The sequence below is a fragment of the Carassius auratus genome, chromosome 34 (assembly GCF_003368295.1).
Source record: "Carassius auratus strain Wakin chromosome 34, ASM336829v1, whole genome shotgun sequence".
Taxonomy (NCBI): domain Eukaryota; kingdom Metazoa; phylum Chordata; class Actinopteri; order Cypriniformes; family Cyprinidae; genus Carassius; species Carassius auratus.
In genome coordinates, this window is record NC_039276.1 from 21,175,550 (window position 1) to 21,192,863 (window position 17,314).

General features: G+C 36.3%; 1 protein-coding gene across 2 annotated transcripts in view; it reads right to left on the reverse strand.

Annotated features, from left to right (window-relative positions):
* Positions 1-414: 414 nt before the first annotated feature.
* Positions 415-17,314, reverse strand: part of mylka (myosin, light chain kinase a) — a 70,826-nt gene continuing 53,926 nt past the window's right edge. The window contains exons 14-32 of one of the 2 annotated variants that reach the window (XM_026218610.1): positions 16,921-17,167; positions 15,922-16,005; positions 14,814-15,598; positions 13,868-13,984; positions 11,870-11,932; positions 8,439-8,486; positions 8,209-8,336; positions 7,485-7,638; positions 6,066-6,371; positions 5,867-5,902; positions 4,815-4,905; positions 4,426-4,629; positions 3,826-4,043; positions 3,591-3,714; positions 2,633-2,785; positions 2,220-2,343; positions 1,998-2,088; positions 1,403-1,528; positions 415-1,171 (exon numbers count right to left, since the gene is read on the reverse strand). In XM_026218610.1, coding sequence (XP_026074395.1) covers positions 933-1,171; positions 1,403-1,528; positions 1,998-2,088; positions 2,220-2,343; positions 2,633-2,785; positions 3,591-3,714; positions 3,826-4,043; positions 4,426-4,629; positions 4,815-4,905; positions 5,867-5,902; positions 6,066-6,371; positions 7,485-7,638; positions 8,209-8,336; positions 8,439-8,486; positions 11,870-11,932; positions 13,868-13,984; positions 14,814-15,598; positions 15,922-16,005; positions 16,921-17,167 — 3,338 coding nt within the window. In that variant the 3' untranslated portion in view covers positions 415-932. The remainder of the gene's footprint in view (positions 1,172-1,402; positions 1,529-1,997; positions 2,089-2,219; positions 2,344-2,632; positions 2,786-3,590; positions 3,715-3,825; positions 4,044-4,425; positions 4,630-4,814; positions 4,906-5,866; positions 5,903-6,065; positions 6,372-7,484; positions 7,639-8,208; positions 8,337-8,438; positions 8,487-11,869; positions 11,933-13,867; positions 13,985-14,813; positions 15,599-15,921; positions 16,006-16,920; positions 17,168-17,314) is intronic. The other variant, XM_026218611.1, reaches the window with a different exon arrangement.

Below are 17,314 nucleotides of genomic sequence, written 5' to 3' on the forward strand. Positions count from 1 at the left end.
CTAGTTATTAGTGTAAATTGGACCCTATACTAAAGTGTTACCAAAAAAAAAAGAAGAAAGAAAATAGCATTTTTTATATATTTATTTTTTCTTCTAAAATGAATGAATGACTAAATACATAAATAAATATAGTATAAATAATACTAATAAGCAACAATATCAACTTAACATGTCAGTGTCTATTTCTTTCTAATAGAAAGATGCCATTTAATTATTATTATTATTATTATTATTATTATTATTATTATTATTATTATTATTATTATTATTTTTAATACTTTAATATTTTTATTAGTTTTATAAAAGCAGTGCGGATTCACTGGATTATGACTGTCAGAAATATTTAACAACTTCCAATGACTCAACAACTTCAATTACTTTTCTTTTTTTTTAAGTGAACACAATTTACAAATTGTAGGTGATCAAAATTTATTTTTTTAAAGTGAATAACTACATTTGTAGTGTTCTCAATAATGCAATCTGCACTTTTTTCAGTGTATATGTATATCTAAAAACATTTCAAGAAATATAATCTACGGACATTCATGATAAAATAAACATACATTTAACACGTCTCCAAATATCTGTAGAGTGCTGCTACTTATGAAAGACGGTGAAAGGAGGAAAATGTCTCCAAATAAAAACACACAACCTTACATGAGTTTACAGAGCTTAAATAAAGCTGTGCTAACAGACAGGAAGTTCACACGGTCACATATGAGTTTAGTTTAGAGTCAAACATGACAATGAAGAGCAAGCAACCAATGGAATGTGAGCAATATTGATGTCTTGTGATAAACAAATCTGATATCTGACTTTGGCGGTTGCATAAATACATAAAAGTGCAATCAAGCATCATCCTCATCATAAGAAAGACAGTGAGAAAAAAGGCACCAAGTGAAAAAGAGAAACGTGACAAAAGCAGTTGTCTTCTACTCTTCCTCCTCCTCTTCCTCTCCTGCTCCCATCACCTCCACGATGAGTTCGGCGGTGCAGGTGGCCTCCCCGACACTGTTCATGGCCTTGCAGGTGTACTTTGCATCATCATCACCGCTGACCTCAGAAATAACAAGACTGCAATTTCCATCTTCGTCATAATCGATCTGAAAATGGCGCGTCTCTTTTATCGGCTGGTCGTCCTTAAACCACACCACCTCTGGGTCAGGATAACCTGGGAGTGCATGATTACAAAACATGCATATTAAATCAACTATATAAAACATGAAGCAGCACAATTGTTTTCAGAATTGATGATAATCAGAAATGTTTCTTGCGCAGCGAATCAGTATACTAGAATGATTTCTGGAGGATCATGTGACACTGACACATTTATTCACATTCAGTCCATGCATCATATTTTATCAATAGAATGCTTCAGCAGTGCACAGTCGTGTAATTGTACCTTCAATTTTGCAGTCGAATCGAGCAGCACTGCCTTCCACCACCTCAACGTCTTTAATAACAGAGCTGAACGTGGCTTTCATTCGAGTTTTCTCCTCCAGTTCAGCAGCAAACTCTTTATCCTCTGCTACCAAAGACATTCAGGCAGATTTTGAACATAACTTTACTTTATCATGCACAACTCATTTATATTTCAACACTCAGTAATACACTTTTAAACCTGGAGAAGTGTGCAGAAAATCACTTTTAATGCAATACATATAGTGTGATAACTCTTTATAGACAGTCTAATTTCTGAAGGTTTTAAAAAGGCAGTTTTCTAATATTTCTAATTATGCATTTTGTAATGATTAAGCTGTAAAGATGTAATGCAATTTTGAAATGAAATGCATTTCGGTAACACTTTCTATGAAGCCTGTATTCATAATACATTATTAGTGTATTCTTAAGGCATTATAATGAATGCATAATTTTAAGATTGTTGTGCATTACAATTGCACATTTTCAGTAACCACAATTCTTTATCACAAACAAGGATTAACATTTCACTAGCCAATGCAGTATTAGTCTTTTTTTTTTAAAGGAACGTTGTGCACCTTCAGTGGGGGAGCTCTTTTTGGCATGAACACCCGCCAACAATGCCATGTTAGACAGTCGACCGATGGCTCGTACCGCGTGTCCTGTTTTCTGGAGAGCAGTGTGCAAAACCATCAGTTATGACTTTATTCACCAGCAAAGATACGAAACACGCTGCAAGAAGCTCGTTTTAATCAGACTAACAATAATACAACGAGGTTAACAACATTAAAGATCCCGACCTGCCACTTCCTTCTCAGAATGTATTTCTTCATCCTCTCTTTGGAGAGCTTCTTGGCCTCCATGTTGGTGGTGTCCTGTTTGAGCCAGGTGTGCTGGAAACACTGATCACAGCTCAGACGGGCCCTGCAGACAAAAAACAGAAAACACAGACACTGAAACTGTGCGTCACGCTCATTACACACACCGCTGAGAGAAAGAGCGCTGAGAAAAATACACTGATGAAGCTGTAAAAGAAAATGTATGATCTCTGACAAACTACTGAACCTTGCTGCTGCAGCTCTGATGTACCGATGCATGACGCAAGATGGAGGAAATCAATAAAACCAGATGTTCAGAATGACTCGAGGACAAGGGAACTGTTAGCATTTCAACTAGTTTCTGAATCAAGACTTCTGCAGAGATGTGCACTCACTTCATGTCTTTCTTCAGCAGGCTACTGATAAAGTCTTTGGCCTCATCTGAGATCTCATCGAATGCCTCGTCTTCAAAGTCCCACGTGGCTGAGGTCACGTTAGACAGCGTCTCGTTATCATTGTCCCCCATGAAGGGAGACAAACCACTGACGCTAAAGTGAAAAAAATAAAGAAAAATAGAAGAAAAGAAAGTATATAAAATCAGTGCACTTCTAGAAAATATAATAATGAAACAAAAGGTCATTTAAATGTACGTTTTAAGTCTTTGTTTCACGTAAGTACACTTTTAAAGCATCCACATCATAATGATGTCTTAAAAAGTAGATTTTGAATCATTATGTTAATAGTCTGCTGTTGTGCTTTAAACAAGTACACTTATTTTAGTGTTGATTAACTAACTAAGCACATCTAGGCCCAGTTTCACAGACAAGACAGGATTAGCCCATAGTTCAATTAGGACATTTAAGTCATTTTTATTTTTATTAACATGCCTTAGAAAAACCATCACTGACATGCATCTTGAGACAAAACAAAGGACTGATATATTCAGTCAGTGCAAGTTTCTTTCAGTTGAAACAGCTCAGTCTTACATTTTAGTAGGAAACAAGACTAAAGTACTTAATTATAATTCACACTTCAGTATGTTATTTTAAAGCATATTATTTTCGGAATTCAAGGGAACGCGTTGGATGAATTACAGGGCTGCCATATATATTTATTTATTAAATTGTTGGACTAATTTAATTATACTTCCAGTTACCAGTAAGAGTGCAGTAATCTCTGCATATTCATATTTATTCCTCACAGTTCTGCAGATTTTACCCCAAGATCAACACAGAACATGGGACAAAATTGAGTCGCACTGACAATGGGATGAAGTCTGCAGATTCCCAGAGGGTCTGGGTATGATCCACTGCTCATCAAGGTCATTTCTCTTCATAATGGTTGTGTACTCACAGGATGTAGCAGATCACTCCTATACTCCACATGTCTGTGGTGTAACTGATGGCCTCATAATTAATCACCTCTGGAGCCACAAACTCTGGGGTCCCAAACAGGACTTTCAGAGAGCCGGCGTTCTCTACAGCCATAGGAAAAACACAAAACAATTCATATTTGTATTTGTTTCAGCTTCAACATTGTATATAGATAAATTAATACATATAAAATGCTAAATCCCCATTCTACTGACCCAGTCTTCGTGCCAGTCCAAAGTCAATGAGTTTGATTTTGCTGCCGGTCTTATTGACACACATGATGTTCTCAGGTTTGAGATCCAAGTGGACGATGCCTTTCTTATGGATGAAACTGACTCCATCCACAATCTGAAGCATGTATTTGATCACCTCTCTCTCCGTCAGCTCAAAGTCCTCGTCTATGATCCTCTCAAACAGCTCTCCTCCAGAGATCCTGAAGAACACCAGCGTTCAGAAACAGTCACATACTGTACTGTACGTACTGCAGTGAAATACTGACAACCTCATGCAGGAACATGATAAACCTCGATAAAACTCAATTTATAACTCTATTTAGCAATTCTCTGGGATTCTGGCCTTCAGTTCATCCAAGGAAGTTCAGAAATCGAAGTGGCATGATGTGCTTGAAGTGACTTTGCCAGAATTTTTTTATTTTATTTAATTTTTTTGAGCATGAGGATGGTTTAGTCTAGTAGAGTATGATCTACAGGCTTTATATATACATTTTGAAGGCAAAGAACTTGAAAACAGTCCAAATTCTGATTTACTAATCTGACAGCTGCTATTGGAAGATTATAAAACAATGTTACACTTACATATCCAGGACCATTACAATGTCCGTCTTTCCCTCGAAAGCGTCGACACACTGCACAAGCTTTGGGTGATGCAGGTCATTCATGATCGCAATTTCCTGTCTGACATTTTCTTTTTCTTTGGCAGAATACGCTTTTATGAATTTGCCAGCCCACGCCTTTTTAGTGGACTTTTCTATCAGTTTAAAAACAGTCCCGAATTTCCCTCTGAAAAAAAAAGAAAGAAAACTTTCAGATCCTGACTTTCTTTTATTATGTTTATTAAACTTACAATTGTTTTTTTCCTTAGCCTATATTAGACAGAGTATAGAACAAGAGAAAAGTAGAGGGATGCCAGCTGAAGGTAATATCAAATAATTTATGCCGTTTTATTGATCTGCAGTTATACTCACGAGCCCAGTCTGTCTTCCACATCATACAGGTCCTTCACCTTCACGTCTGTCCTGATCGTCACGTTTCTGTAATCCGGTTCCTTCTCCGATTCTGGGGTGAAACGAGAGGAAATGGATCCCTATCGTTCTAGACTGTCTAGAATCACTCACATTGCAATATTTAACTTTTTTTTGTTTCTTGAAAATCACAGTGCATAAGTTTTGAAAAAAAACTTCCTTTATTAATTCAGAATGTAATATCACATTCTAACAGCACAAAACTGAGAAGCATGTGTAGTTTACAACCTCTCTGTGTCTGATTACTAGTACCAGAGAATCACCGTTTCAAATACACAACAACATGAAGATGAAAAGATGCCCTTTATTTATTGTGTGTATATATATATATATATATATATATATATATATATATATATATATATATATATATATATATATATATATATATATATATTTTTTTTTTTTTTTTTTAAAGCTAAGATTGTTAATGTTTTTTATTATTATTATTATAACATTTGTTAGTTATTTTATTCAAAAATTCTAATGATTTGAAAGATGCCTTTGTTTGAACAATTTAAGACTTTATACATTTCTTGTTAATAATTGTTAAAATTATACAAATAGCATAAGATAGATTTTTATTTTATTATTTATTTATTTATTTATTTATTTATTTATTCATTCATTCATTCATTCATTTATTTATTTGCTTTCACACTGTATGACATATTTACAGTATTTTTTGTCAATTACCCACATATTTTCTATATGACATGTTTGGTTATATGTACAACCTCACAATTTCCTCTAAATGAATGAAAAAATAAATTAATAAATAAATAAATAATAATAATAATAATAATAATAATAATAATAATAATAATAATAATAATAATAATAATAATAATAATAATAATTATTATTATTATTATTATTATTATTATTTATATATATATATATATATATATATATATATATATATATATATATATATATATATATATATATATATATATATATATAATGAGCACAGAAACAAACCTGACACCTACCATCATCTGATGGCTCAGCTCCATCTTCCTTATTTTCTGTGAAAGCAACATAATGTTATTACAGCATTTTTTTATATAGATATATCGATTTGATTCAATATTTATTTTATTTTATTTAATAACCAAAACAACATAGCAATCTCTTGTCTGTGACTGTAAGACTGTATAAGACTCTTGAGATCCAGTAGGTGGCGCTCACCCTCCTCGGCCCCCAGCCCCACCTGCACGGGCTCAGACTCAGCGCTGGGCTCTCCCACACCATAAATATTGACAGCCCTCACTCGAAACTTGTACAGTCTGTCTGGAAGCAGGTTCTGCACATTATAGGAGGTGCTATTACAGGACGCCAGATCTGTCCACTTCTTGTCCACAGAGCTCCACATCTCCAGGTTGTAGGACTGGACGGCACTGCCCCCGTCGTATGTCGGCCCGTACCAGGACAGTGTGAGACTGGACTTACGGATGTCTGAGGCTGCTGGGACGCGGGCAGGGGGGTCGGGCTTATCTGTGAAGAATAAGATAAAAGCTGGATTGTAGGTCTAATGTCTCATAATTGGTTGTTCAACAGTTTCATTAGCTACCGCCATCCTGAATATGAGGTGAGATTATCTATAGTCACAGCCACTGCTCTTTCATTCATAGCTTTTTTAATTTAGATTTTATTTTCAGCATAATAATCAGCAAGTGGTGGCCAGCAATGAAGTATACTAACTTTATATTACTGTACTTCAGTATATATATATATATATATATATATACACATATATACACATACATACATACATATATATATATATATATATATATATATATATATCTGCACTTTATCAGACTATTTTTATTTTGGGAAACTTTTACTCCACTACATTTGAAAATTAACAACAACAACAAAACCACATATTGTTTTTGATTACATTAAAGCAATACATAATAAATGTCTGCATTGCATATTTTTTTTATATTGACAAGTTCTGACTTTAATAAACATGGTTCTAGATTTTATTTTAATTTTTATACTCAAGCAAAAGTACTTGATATTTAATTGATGGTTTAATCAAGTAACAATTGAAAATGAGTACTTATTTTACTGGAGCAAAAAAAAAAAAAAAAGGGTATCTGTACTGTTCTGTTACTGTTACTCAAGTACTTTATTTATTGTTTGCTGCTGTAAGCTGCCTTGTAAAATGTGCGTGACATGATGGAATACTGTAGTTTGTAGGAATGTGTTTGAAATCATAAGCTTCTACTGTATAAGGGCCTCTAAATTCAATAAATTAATGTGCAAGAACTAAAAAATGCATGCAATTTAGTTTAAACAATTATCTCTGTTTTTACTGTTCATTTTATATGTATTGCACTGTAAAATTTGCTGATGATATTATGGTTAAAATGTCTCTCCCTCTGGGGTTTTACCAAATTTAATACATTCTTGTTGACAAATGCAATGTTTTTCAGTTGTTTATCCATGCAAGCGTGCTGGACACTCAATAACCCTGTCCTGTGTGAACACCTAATTCTTTATATCGTGTATTTGAATGTACATTTTTGTGCTTTATCAAATGTTGTGAAACTCATGTAATGGCCAGATGTCCCAGCGTTGACTAGCGTTCACACTTACCGACTATAGTGAGGTTGAGTGCGGCCTGTCTCACGCCGTGGCTGTTCTTGAGCTCGATGGTGTAGCAGCCGCAGTGCTCCTGCTGTCCTTCAGTGATGGTCAGCTGACTGCTGCTGTCTGTGCTCACGACCGAGATGCCCTGACCTTCCTGAATCTGAGGGAGCACCAACATGATCACACCTGCTAGCTGTAGACACAGGCTACTCCAAAGGTTCAGTTTAACTGAAAAGTCAACTAAATGGAATAAATGGGAGTAGCAAAGATGTTTTCATCTAAAATTCTGCGTCGGAGCCATGTATACAGAGGGATATGCCAGTGACTGGTCATTAAAGATGATGACTGTTTCTGAAAAGTGGTGAGCTGCCTACCTAGACCAGATTTTTGGACATTCCAATTTAAATAGCAAAAACAATTTGAAAGTGACGTGAGGCCAAGTATGGTGTCCCATACTCAGAGTCTGTGCTCTGCATTTAACCCATCCAAGTGCACACATCCAGCAGTGCATAGTAAACACACACACAAACACACACACACACACACACTTCCAGAACAGTGGGTTTACTTAGAGTCAACTTAACATTACTCAACTTAATGTTTAAAGCATCTAAGAAAGTCCTGGCAAGTTAGTTCTTGTGCCATCTGCGTGTTTACGAATAAAACACTCAGTAGTGTTTCTCTCTCGGTCAGGGTTTCTGCACATGTTAAAAGGTGACAGGACTCTTACTGGTTTGCGAAACTTGAGCCAGGTGCAGCTGATGGGCTGAGCTCCTGTGAACTTGCACAGCAGACGGACCTCCTGACCCGCCAGGATCTTCATATCGTCTGGAAACTGCAGGATCTGAGGAGGGGCACCTGACACACACAATCCAGTTATACTGACCATTCAGGCTCTGTTTATTATATGTTTGCTGAAGATCCATTTATTTGTTTCAGGATAACACAATTTGACCCTACCTTGTTTGAGATGCGTTTTGGGTGGGGGTTTCTTTATTTTGGCCTCATCTGGAGAATACACAGAGATCAGATATCACATTACAGATAATTTTTTTTTTTAATAAGCTCAACATACAATCTCAGTCGAACTGATCACCAACCACACAACTAATCTTGTTCTCCTCTTGCTTAAATGAACAAACTCGATGTCATTGTAATTCCAAACTTGCATCACAAGCAATATTTGTGGATTTATATGAATGACCGTAAGCATGATATTGACCAGAAGACTGTACTTTATCCTTAATGACTTTACATTTAATATCCCTTCGGGTTTCAAGTCACACAAACACAAGAATGTTAACATCGACCAGTAGATCGAGAGTATTTGAGACAACACGCACTCTCGTGTTTACAAAATGGGCAGAAGGGAGGGCAGATTGAGAGGAAAGGAGAGATGTTTTTCTCTGGATGTAGAAGGAGAGATCAGCTGCTAAGGTTCTTTGCTCTTTGCCTTTTTTGGTCATACTAAAAATATCTCCAACTAGAATCCAGGAAATAGCTTTTGGAGTTATTTATTTTACATCTGATCGCTGTCATGAAACAATGTTATGGCAAAGCCAACAAACACAAGCCTGGAGCTGCAACGGTGGCAATGAAGCTATTCTGATCTGAAACAATGTCCGACTTCGGAGGAGTTTTTCTGTCAGTTGTAATACATTCCAAACTTATCCTTCTCTGTGAGGCCATTCTCTCATTCCTCTCTCTCTCTCTCTCTATGTAGCCGTGGAAATGAAAACATCCTCTTTCCAACACAAAACTATTTTTGTTTCTGGCTCCAAATGGGCTTTCGGTGAGCTTTCACGTGAATTCCTAAAATCTCATGCCGAACTTATAAACAGAGACTATAATGGAGATGATCAGATCTCCCTAACTTACTCTCATGGTAAATCAGTAGAAGCACAATTAAATATTTTTGTTAGATAATGCATAGTTAATTTGCTTGCTTGCATGTTTGGTTACATGTCCAAATATATTAAGAGGCCATTGCATATTTGTATGTTTGCACAGACAATTAAAATGTAAACATTATATAACAGAATATGCCATATCACATTGTTTAACACATTACATAAACACAACAATGCATATAATATAATATAATATAATATAATATAATATAATATAATATAATATAATATAATATAATATAATATAATATAATATAATATAATATAATATAATATAATATAATATAATATAATATAATATATAATAAATGCATTTTCAAAGCTGTGCATATGTAAATAATTTCATATTTTAGATGCTGTCATTATGTCCATAGATTTTGGTGTTTGTCCAAATGTTTGACCAAATTACTAAAAAGAATAGACTAGATTAGACTAGGGATGGATATTTAATACTTTCTTAAAGCAAAGTTTTCTAATGACTTGCTTTCAGAAAGGGAAGCAATACTAAGTGGCTTACAGGAATTATTCATGTTAACATTCAACAAATAACACATCACCATTGGAAACCGAATATATAAAACTACTTTGTTCACAATTCCTAAACAAATGGTTAACGTACAGATCCAACCAAATCCAGTAAGTTTTGTGGTTAGGTGTTCGTTAAGACATAAATGTGAATCACAGGTTTATTAGACAAATACTGAGGCAGTGAGTAAAGGCTAGGAAACATCTACCACTGAAACAACAGCATCCCTCTTCCATGTTTCATAATGTTTAGTCTACATTGTCTACATTGCCACAGGATCAAACGTATCTGTTTAAAGGCCTGACAACTTCAAGACACTTAGAGAAGCAGATAATCTCTGCCCTCCACTGCTTCAACAAATCACCCAATATAAGACCACTTCACACTGTCAACCACTGCTGAACATAACCAGACAGACATGAAGAAAGAAGCACACAGAAAGCAGGTAACTGTTGCGCTCTTTAACATTGTTTCATCCTGTAATAAAGGACCTAAATATGCAAGTGAATCTAAATGATTAGATTAGATGAAGTAGTACAGTGCAGGGAGTTTAAGGCCAGCCTAATTTCTTCATGCTGAAAGAACTGCACAGTCTCGGGAACAGAAATATGTCATTATGTGAGTGAAGAACATGACACAACATGTCATAAGCGATGTGCACAGCAGAAATCAGCAGTAACTGTTTCTGAACAGTCCTTCAGGACACTAATGTCCACCAGCGATTCGGAGGTAATTTGAAGGTTAGAGTTTTCCATCATCCAAGAGACCAATGCTTATTTTTATAGCCTCATGATTTTTAATAAAGCTTCACAAATTTTCCATGACTGCTACAAAATCATTTGGAAACACAAAACCTTTTTTTTTTTTTTTTAACAGAAAGTCACTCTTCTTGCTTTTAAGAATAAACAATCATTAATTTCCTTGAGACATAAGGAACATGTCGAGAATAGTGCGCACATCAACAGTTTTGCAAGTTTCTTCTTCAGCCATTTCTGAAGATACAGTTCAAAACACAAGAACACAAAACAGTGCAACACATAAAAGTAGGCTTAGAGAGAAGGCGAGACTCACTAGTATATACAAAAACTTTACTAAGCATTCTGAAGCATGTTAAAAACATTGATGTTAGAAAACTCATACAACACTCGTGGAGTGAGAGTGAGAGACTTGACTGAGCCCATACATGGACATCCAAAGTAAGAGCCATGATCTCTCTCTCTCTCTCTCTCTCTCTCTCTCTCTCTCTCTCTTTGTCTCTACTGTTATATTCTTTCTTTATATCTCTAAAACAAGCCTTTGTTCACCCCTCATTTTTGTCTGTCTCCATGCTTCACGGAGTTTGTTTAACATTTAAAATCAGTCAAAGTCAGCTCTCCAGCAGTCCTGTCAAACATCTCGTCTGATGAAGAGTGTGAGAAGTGAATAATTGTTTGATACAATGCTTGGCTATACTACAACTTCTGGACTACACAAAACTAAAGACCATATGGCAACGATAGAAAATATTGTGAGGACTAACTCTTCATCAATAATTGTCCAGCCTAAAACGTTATTTTGTTCGCTGAAGTTTTCATCTTTCCTTGAATAATTATGGATATTTCTCAGATAATTAGGGACTAGGCAACATGCAGAGAGATGTCTTTGTTTGTGTTTTTAATCTGATTTTAAGCATGGTTTTATAGCAGAAAGTAGCAAACCCGCAGAAGCAATAATCTCAAGCAAGTAAACTACCTTTTTTTTTTTTTTTTTTTTTTTTACTTGTAAACCGAACAAAGTAATTTAAAAAGTAATTATTCTCAGTGAAATATCCCTAGTGATATTGTCTAACATAGCAATGTGTGTGTGTGTGTGTGTGTGTGTGTGTGTGTGAGTATACTGCAGTGGGAAAGGTTCACATCTCCCACGCCACTCCTTATTGGGATATAAAAAAGGAAGTACATATTTTGGAAACTCACTCTCTGTGGTCGGGGTAGAGGGCTTCCTGCTCCGCTTATCTGCTGGTGTGGAGACACTCGGATCTGAAAACAGACAGAAAGACAGAACTCATTCTTTAACATGGAGAACAAAACAAGAATCAAATTCATGTGATCATAAAATATGCATATTATTATGCAAATTCAACAAACAAAACAAAACAAAAAACAAAAAAGGTTCCCAAAGCAGCTGAGCTGATTACATCAAGTAATTATTTTGAGGGTTCATTTCTATTTGATCACTGCCAAGACCAAAACAAAGGCCAGAAAGTTCAACCCGAGGTTAAAAAGTGGAATTTAGCTTTTAGAATTGCAGACGCCAATTTAGTAGAAGCTGTATTAGATATCTATGCAAGTAACTGATAATATTAAAGCTATGAAATAATATCAACATGCTGCCATTGACACTTTTCAGCAGCAAAAAATACGTCTAGAGACAGATGTTAAGTCATGTCTTTTAAAATGAGAGAGAGAGAGAGATCATTAGATGGCTGTGAGGACATGTACTGTACTGTAAAGCAGGAAACAGAGAACTAGTGATGGTTGGATGGACATGGCCTGTAAGCAGAACAGAGATATCTAGACAAAACTGTAGGGACATGCCAGTAAAGCAGGACTGTGAAATCTGATCACAAGATCTATAAACAGATGTAAGACATGTTGGAATCCAGAATAGAGATGTAGAGATGGAGGGACAACCACAAGGACACAGAGATCAACGGTGGTTGTCAAAATCAGGACAAAGAGATCTGCAATGTTGGACATCTCACAGGACAGAAATTATCGTAGAGTCAAGTCTAGTAAAGCTGGACAGAAAGATCTATAAACAGCTGTAAGGACATCTCCTGGAGGGCAGAACAGAGAGACAGAAAGAGCTGTAGGGACATGCGCTGTATTTGGGACATATAAAGCAGAACAGAAACAGTGATGACTGTCAGAATATGTTATCCTGGACATATGCATCTGGAAATGGTTGTGGAGATGTCACGTAAATCAAGACACGTCTGTCAAGACTGTTGGGACATGTCTTTTGAACTATTTGTCCTATGATAAATAGATCCAAAGACAGATAAATACAGACAAATAAAGTGGAACAAAGAGATTCCAAACTGGGTTTCACTGTATTTTGATGGTGCCTTTAACACATTCTGTTTACTATAAGAAATGTTGCACCTACATGTCTACTAACTCTCATTAGAGTATTAGTAATTAGTAGGCTGGTAGGGTTAGAGTTAGAATAAGTTGACATGTACTTGCAAAACTACTTATAGTCAGCAGAATGTCTGTTGGGGGACCATGAAAATAAAAAAGTTGGGAGATATTAAGCAAACAGTCTAATAATACTCTGATGAGAGTGAGTAGACATGTAGGTGCAACATTACTTATTCTCAACGTAATGCTCAAAAGGGACCAACAGAGAATAAAGTGTTACCCAAAACTGTTGTAAAGACATGTCCTGAGAAACCAAAAAGAAAAAGAGACAGAAAATGACACAGAAATCTAGAGATGGTTATTGGGACATGGCCTGTAAAGCTAAACAGAGATCCAGATATGACTGTCAGAACATGCTATGTGGGATAAAGGTATTTAGAGAAAGCTTGTAAAGACATGCAAAGTCAAAAAGTGAGATCTTTGGACAAGCAAGGGACGTGACGCAGGCTGATCTGGTCAGTAATTACCGGAAGATGCAAAACTTAGGCAGGGACTCTAGGGAGATGGTCAAACACACTGCCCAGCCCAAAAACAGACAGAATGGAACCATTATATTCTCAAAAAAAGAAAAAAAAAAGAATCTAAACCGTAAATGTAAATGTAAAATTCATTCAAACATTGAAAATAACTATATTTTTGACACTTTTGACATGAAGGGTTGCAGTGCACCTCAACTCTCAGAGGGCCTATTGAGTTTCATGGAGTGAATACAGGAAGTGCACGATGTAAACTCATTTATTGTACTGTTATGTAATGAGATATACTCACCGTCCACTAGGACCATACAGGAACACTCTGTCTTGCCCTCGTTGGTCTCTGCCCTGCACACATATTCTCCTTCATCCTCAGGTAGAGCTTTATCAATGGTCAGAGAGCACTTACCACCTACTCACACACACATACACACACATTCAATGGTTATTCCTCAAAGGTCCCTTCATTTAAGAGAAAGTTAACCTATTTTGAAAGTATCTGTTGCATGATGTCAAAGACAGCTATGGGACAAATGACAGATTATATCCATAGTTCTCAAAGAAGAATATCCCTCCAATATTGCTGTAATGCATTCATGCATATTCAACTAGATATTTTTCAAGAACACTGGTCAACTTGTATTGGTCACAGCATTGATATACTTGAGTCAGATGAAGTTTTTGTGAAGCATACATTACCTCTTAGAAAGGGTTAGCATGCAGTTAATGACACTACCACACTGCCTTCCTCTGCAGAACTCTCAAACACCATTATAGATGCCCCTGTCGCATCATGAAACACCTTTAATAAACCCTTATCCAGTTAAACTTTTGAAGCCAGAGTGTCATGTCACTACTGTTTAATAACATTAATAGTTATGTAACACTTAGTTCTGGTCCTCTTGTCTGATTGGATAAGTGGTGTTTGATTGCATGCGTTTGTGGCTTTCCTGCAAACCTTTGTGTTTCTCAGCAACAAAGTATGTCCAGCGTTGGCTTCATTTGGAACTATTTTCATTTGTCAACTGTTTGAAATGTCAGGTTCACGATATTGTTTAGAAAACTGCAGTATAAAATGAACATCACACTGTGATTACGTCTGGTCTACTGATGCTTGAAACATGTAATCAGGCATATAAACTAATCTATCCCCCGATAAACACCCCAATGCAAAACATAATTCTTGAAAGACAACAAACTAGCCATCTTGCGTAAAATCAAATTTGAATTGCAACACTGACCCTCGTTAGAAATGACGATGAATTTAGATGATTTGACGAGTTTTCCATCAAGCGTCCATGTCACTTTAGTGGGAGACTCAGATGAGAGTTGGCATTGTAGATGCAAACGTTCCCCATCTAATACAGTCACGTCACTCAGTTTATGCGTAAAAATGGGCTCTTTCTTTCCAACTGCTTTTGTTTTTTCTTTTATCCCTCCATCCACACAATTCACAACATTTTCCTTTCCTTGGGTGTCTTTATCGCCTTGGCTTTCTCCATTCCTGTCCTGGCTGGGTAGTTTTTTCTTGTTGCCTAACACCGCTCTGAAGTCAACAGCTTCAGTTTTGATGGCTTGTGCTTTCACTAAGGATCCAAGAGCAGGTTTTGTGCCTTGACTTCCTTTCTTTCCCAGCACTGCTCTGAAGTCCACCTGCTGTGGAGAGTTGACCTTGCGTTCCTCTTCTGTCTGGGTCTTGGGCTTGATCTGCCGTTGGAGGTTCCCCCTGAAGTCCATCTGCTCGGCCGTGATCTCCTTCAGGTCTTCCTCAGAGACACTCTTAGTGCTGACCTTGCGGCCGAGCACAGTTCTGAAGTCAATCTGTTCGGCCTCCTGCTGACGGATCTGGTCTTCCTGATGTTCCTTTGTCTCCACGCGCCGTTTGAGAAGCCCGCGGGCGGCACAGCCCTCCTCTTCCTCCTGATCCTGACTGTTGTGTTCCCACAGTGGCTCAGAGAGCGACGCTTCAGCACTGAGAGTCTCTGGCTGTCCTCCCCTCCCTGGTGCAGTCCTCTCCACCCCTCGGCTGCCACAGGAAGAGTGGAGAAAAAAGCAGAGATGGTTAAAGCCCCAGCTGGCTCAGCCCACACTGGAGAGCAGCTTAATCGAGGGGGAGAGTTAGTTCAACACGACAGAGTTGCATCAGAGATGACTTCAGAGACCTTATAGGGAAATGAGACCAGAATGAGGCCCCTAGACTAACCCACACAACAGCACAGCTGAGAGAGGAAGCATAAACAGAGCGTTTGGTTATAAAGAGAGATTATGTAGATTTAGTGTAGGGGTCGAGGGTAAGGGCTGTAAATATAGCTTTGGGAAGAGGAGAACAAGAATAGAAGCAGAATGTACCGTTTATGAGAATTGTCACCAGATGACATGGAGTCCTCACTGACGTGCAGAGTAGCCACTGACCTGCACTCTCCTACTTTATTTCTGAGATCAACAGAAAATTTGTGGCTGCTTATGTTAATTCACGGTAAAATGCTGAATTGAAAAAGTAAATGAAGAACTAAAAAAACACAACCTTTCCTAATATGACAGCACTGTCTCCAAGCATAATTTCAATGCATGTGAACTTGCATTCATGGATCTCATGAAAACATTTTACCCACTAGAATTTTTATGTATTTTTTGCCTAAATAATACATAGATTTTTTTTTCTCTGTGAAATATGCATTTCTCATTATAAATTATTCACATCTAATTCTCATTTCTTACAATTAAATCTGATTAAATTAAGGGCTTTTCAACAAATAATGATGTAGCAATACTTTAGCTGAAAAAAAAACAAACTCTTTGTTATTGTCTTCTTGCATTATTGACAAACTATTTTCCGTATTTAAAGCTGCTTTGACACAATAAGTATTGCATAAAGCGATGTACAAATAAAGGTGACTTGACTTCATAATTGAAATAATTTAAAATAAATAATGAATATTTATATTTGTGCATGGTCATTAGAATTTGAAGAAGTCATCATGAAAATGTTACAATGTAAAAATATAAATAAATTAATAATAATACAAATTGTAAAGTTTTGATTTGGGATAAATTTGATACAGTTTAATTTTGGGGCAAAGTGTCAAATATTTCAAATCTTTACATAGAATAAAATAAAATAAATCCAAACCTTAAATGCACAAAAACCTTTTTAAACTTCAATATTTTTTTATTAAAATAAATGTCACTTTTGAGCACTAAGAACTATGTGTTAAGTTCTGGAAGTGAGTCAGCATCACCAAATAATCTAAATCTAAATCTCTAACTATACACATAATGAATTCAAACTATATGAACAATGACTTCAGTTTAAACATAAATAAATAAATAATCCAAATACAATCTTACTTGAGATAAATCTCATAGTTTCCAGCATGATGTGTCTTCACATTCCTTATGAGCAATGAGACGACGTCATCCTTCTGTAGGATCTCGAAGTCCCCACCTCCAGATATTACCTGCTCATCCTTCATCCAGAGGAATTCTGGGAAGGGATCACCAGCGATCGCACAGGAGAGCAGAGCATGTTGACCCAAGAAGGCGGTTGAAGACTTGGCTTTAGTGATGAACCAGGGCTGAACTCCATCTTGAGGCTCTGTGAGTAACAAACCAAAATCCAGAGATGCCCATACATATTGAACTAATGTTTTATATCATAATATTTATTATAAGACCATATCACCGTAATATTACTTTAAAAGTAATTTAAAAAGTGAAGTTACTTAGAAGAAAAGACTTGCAG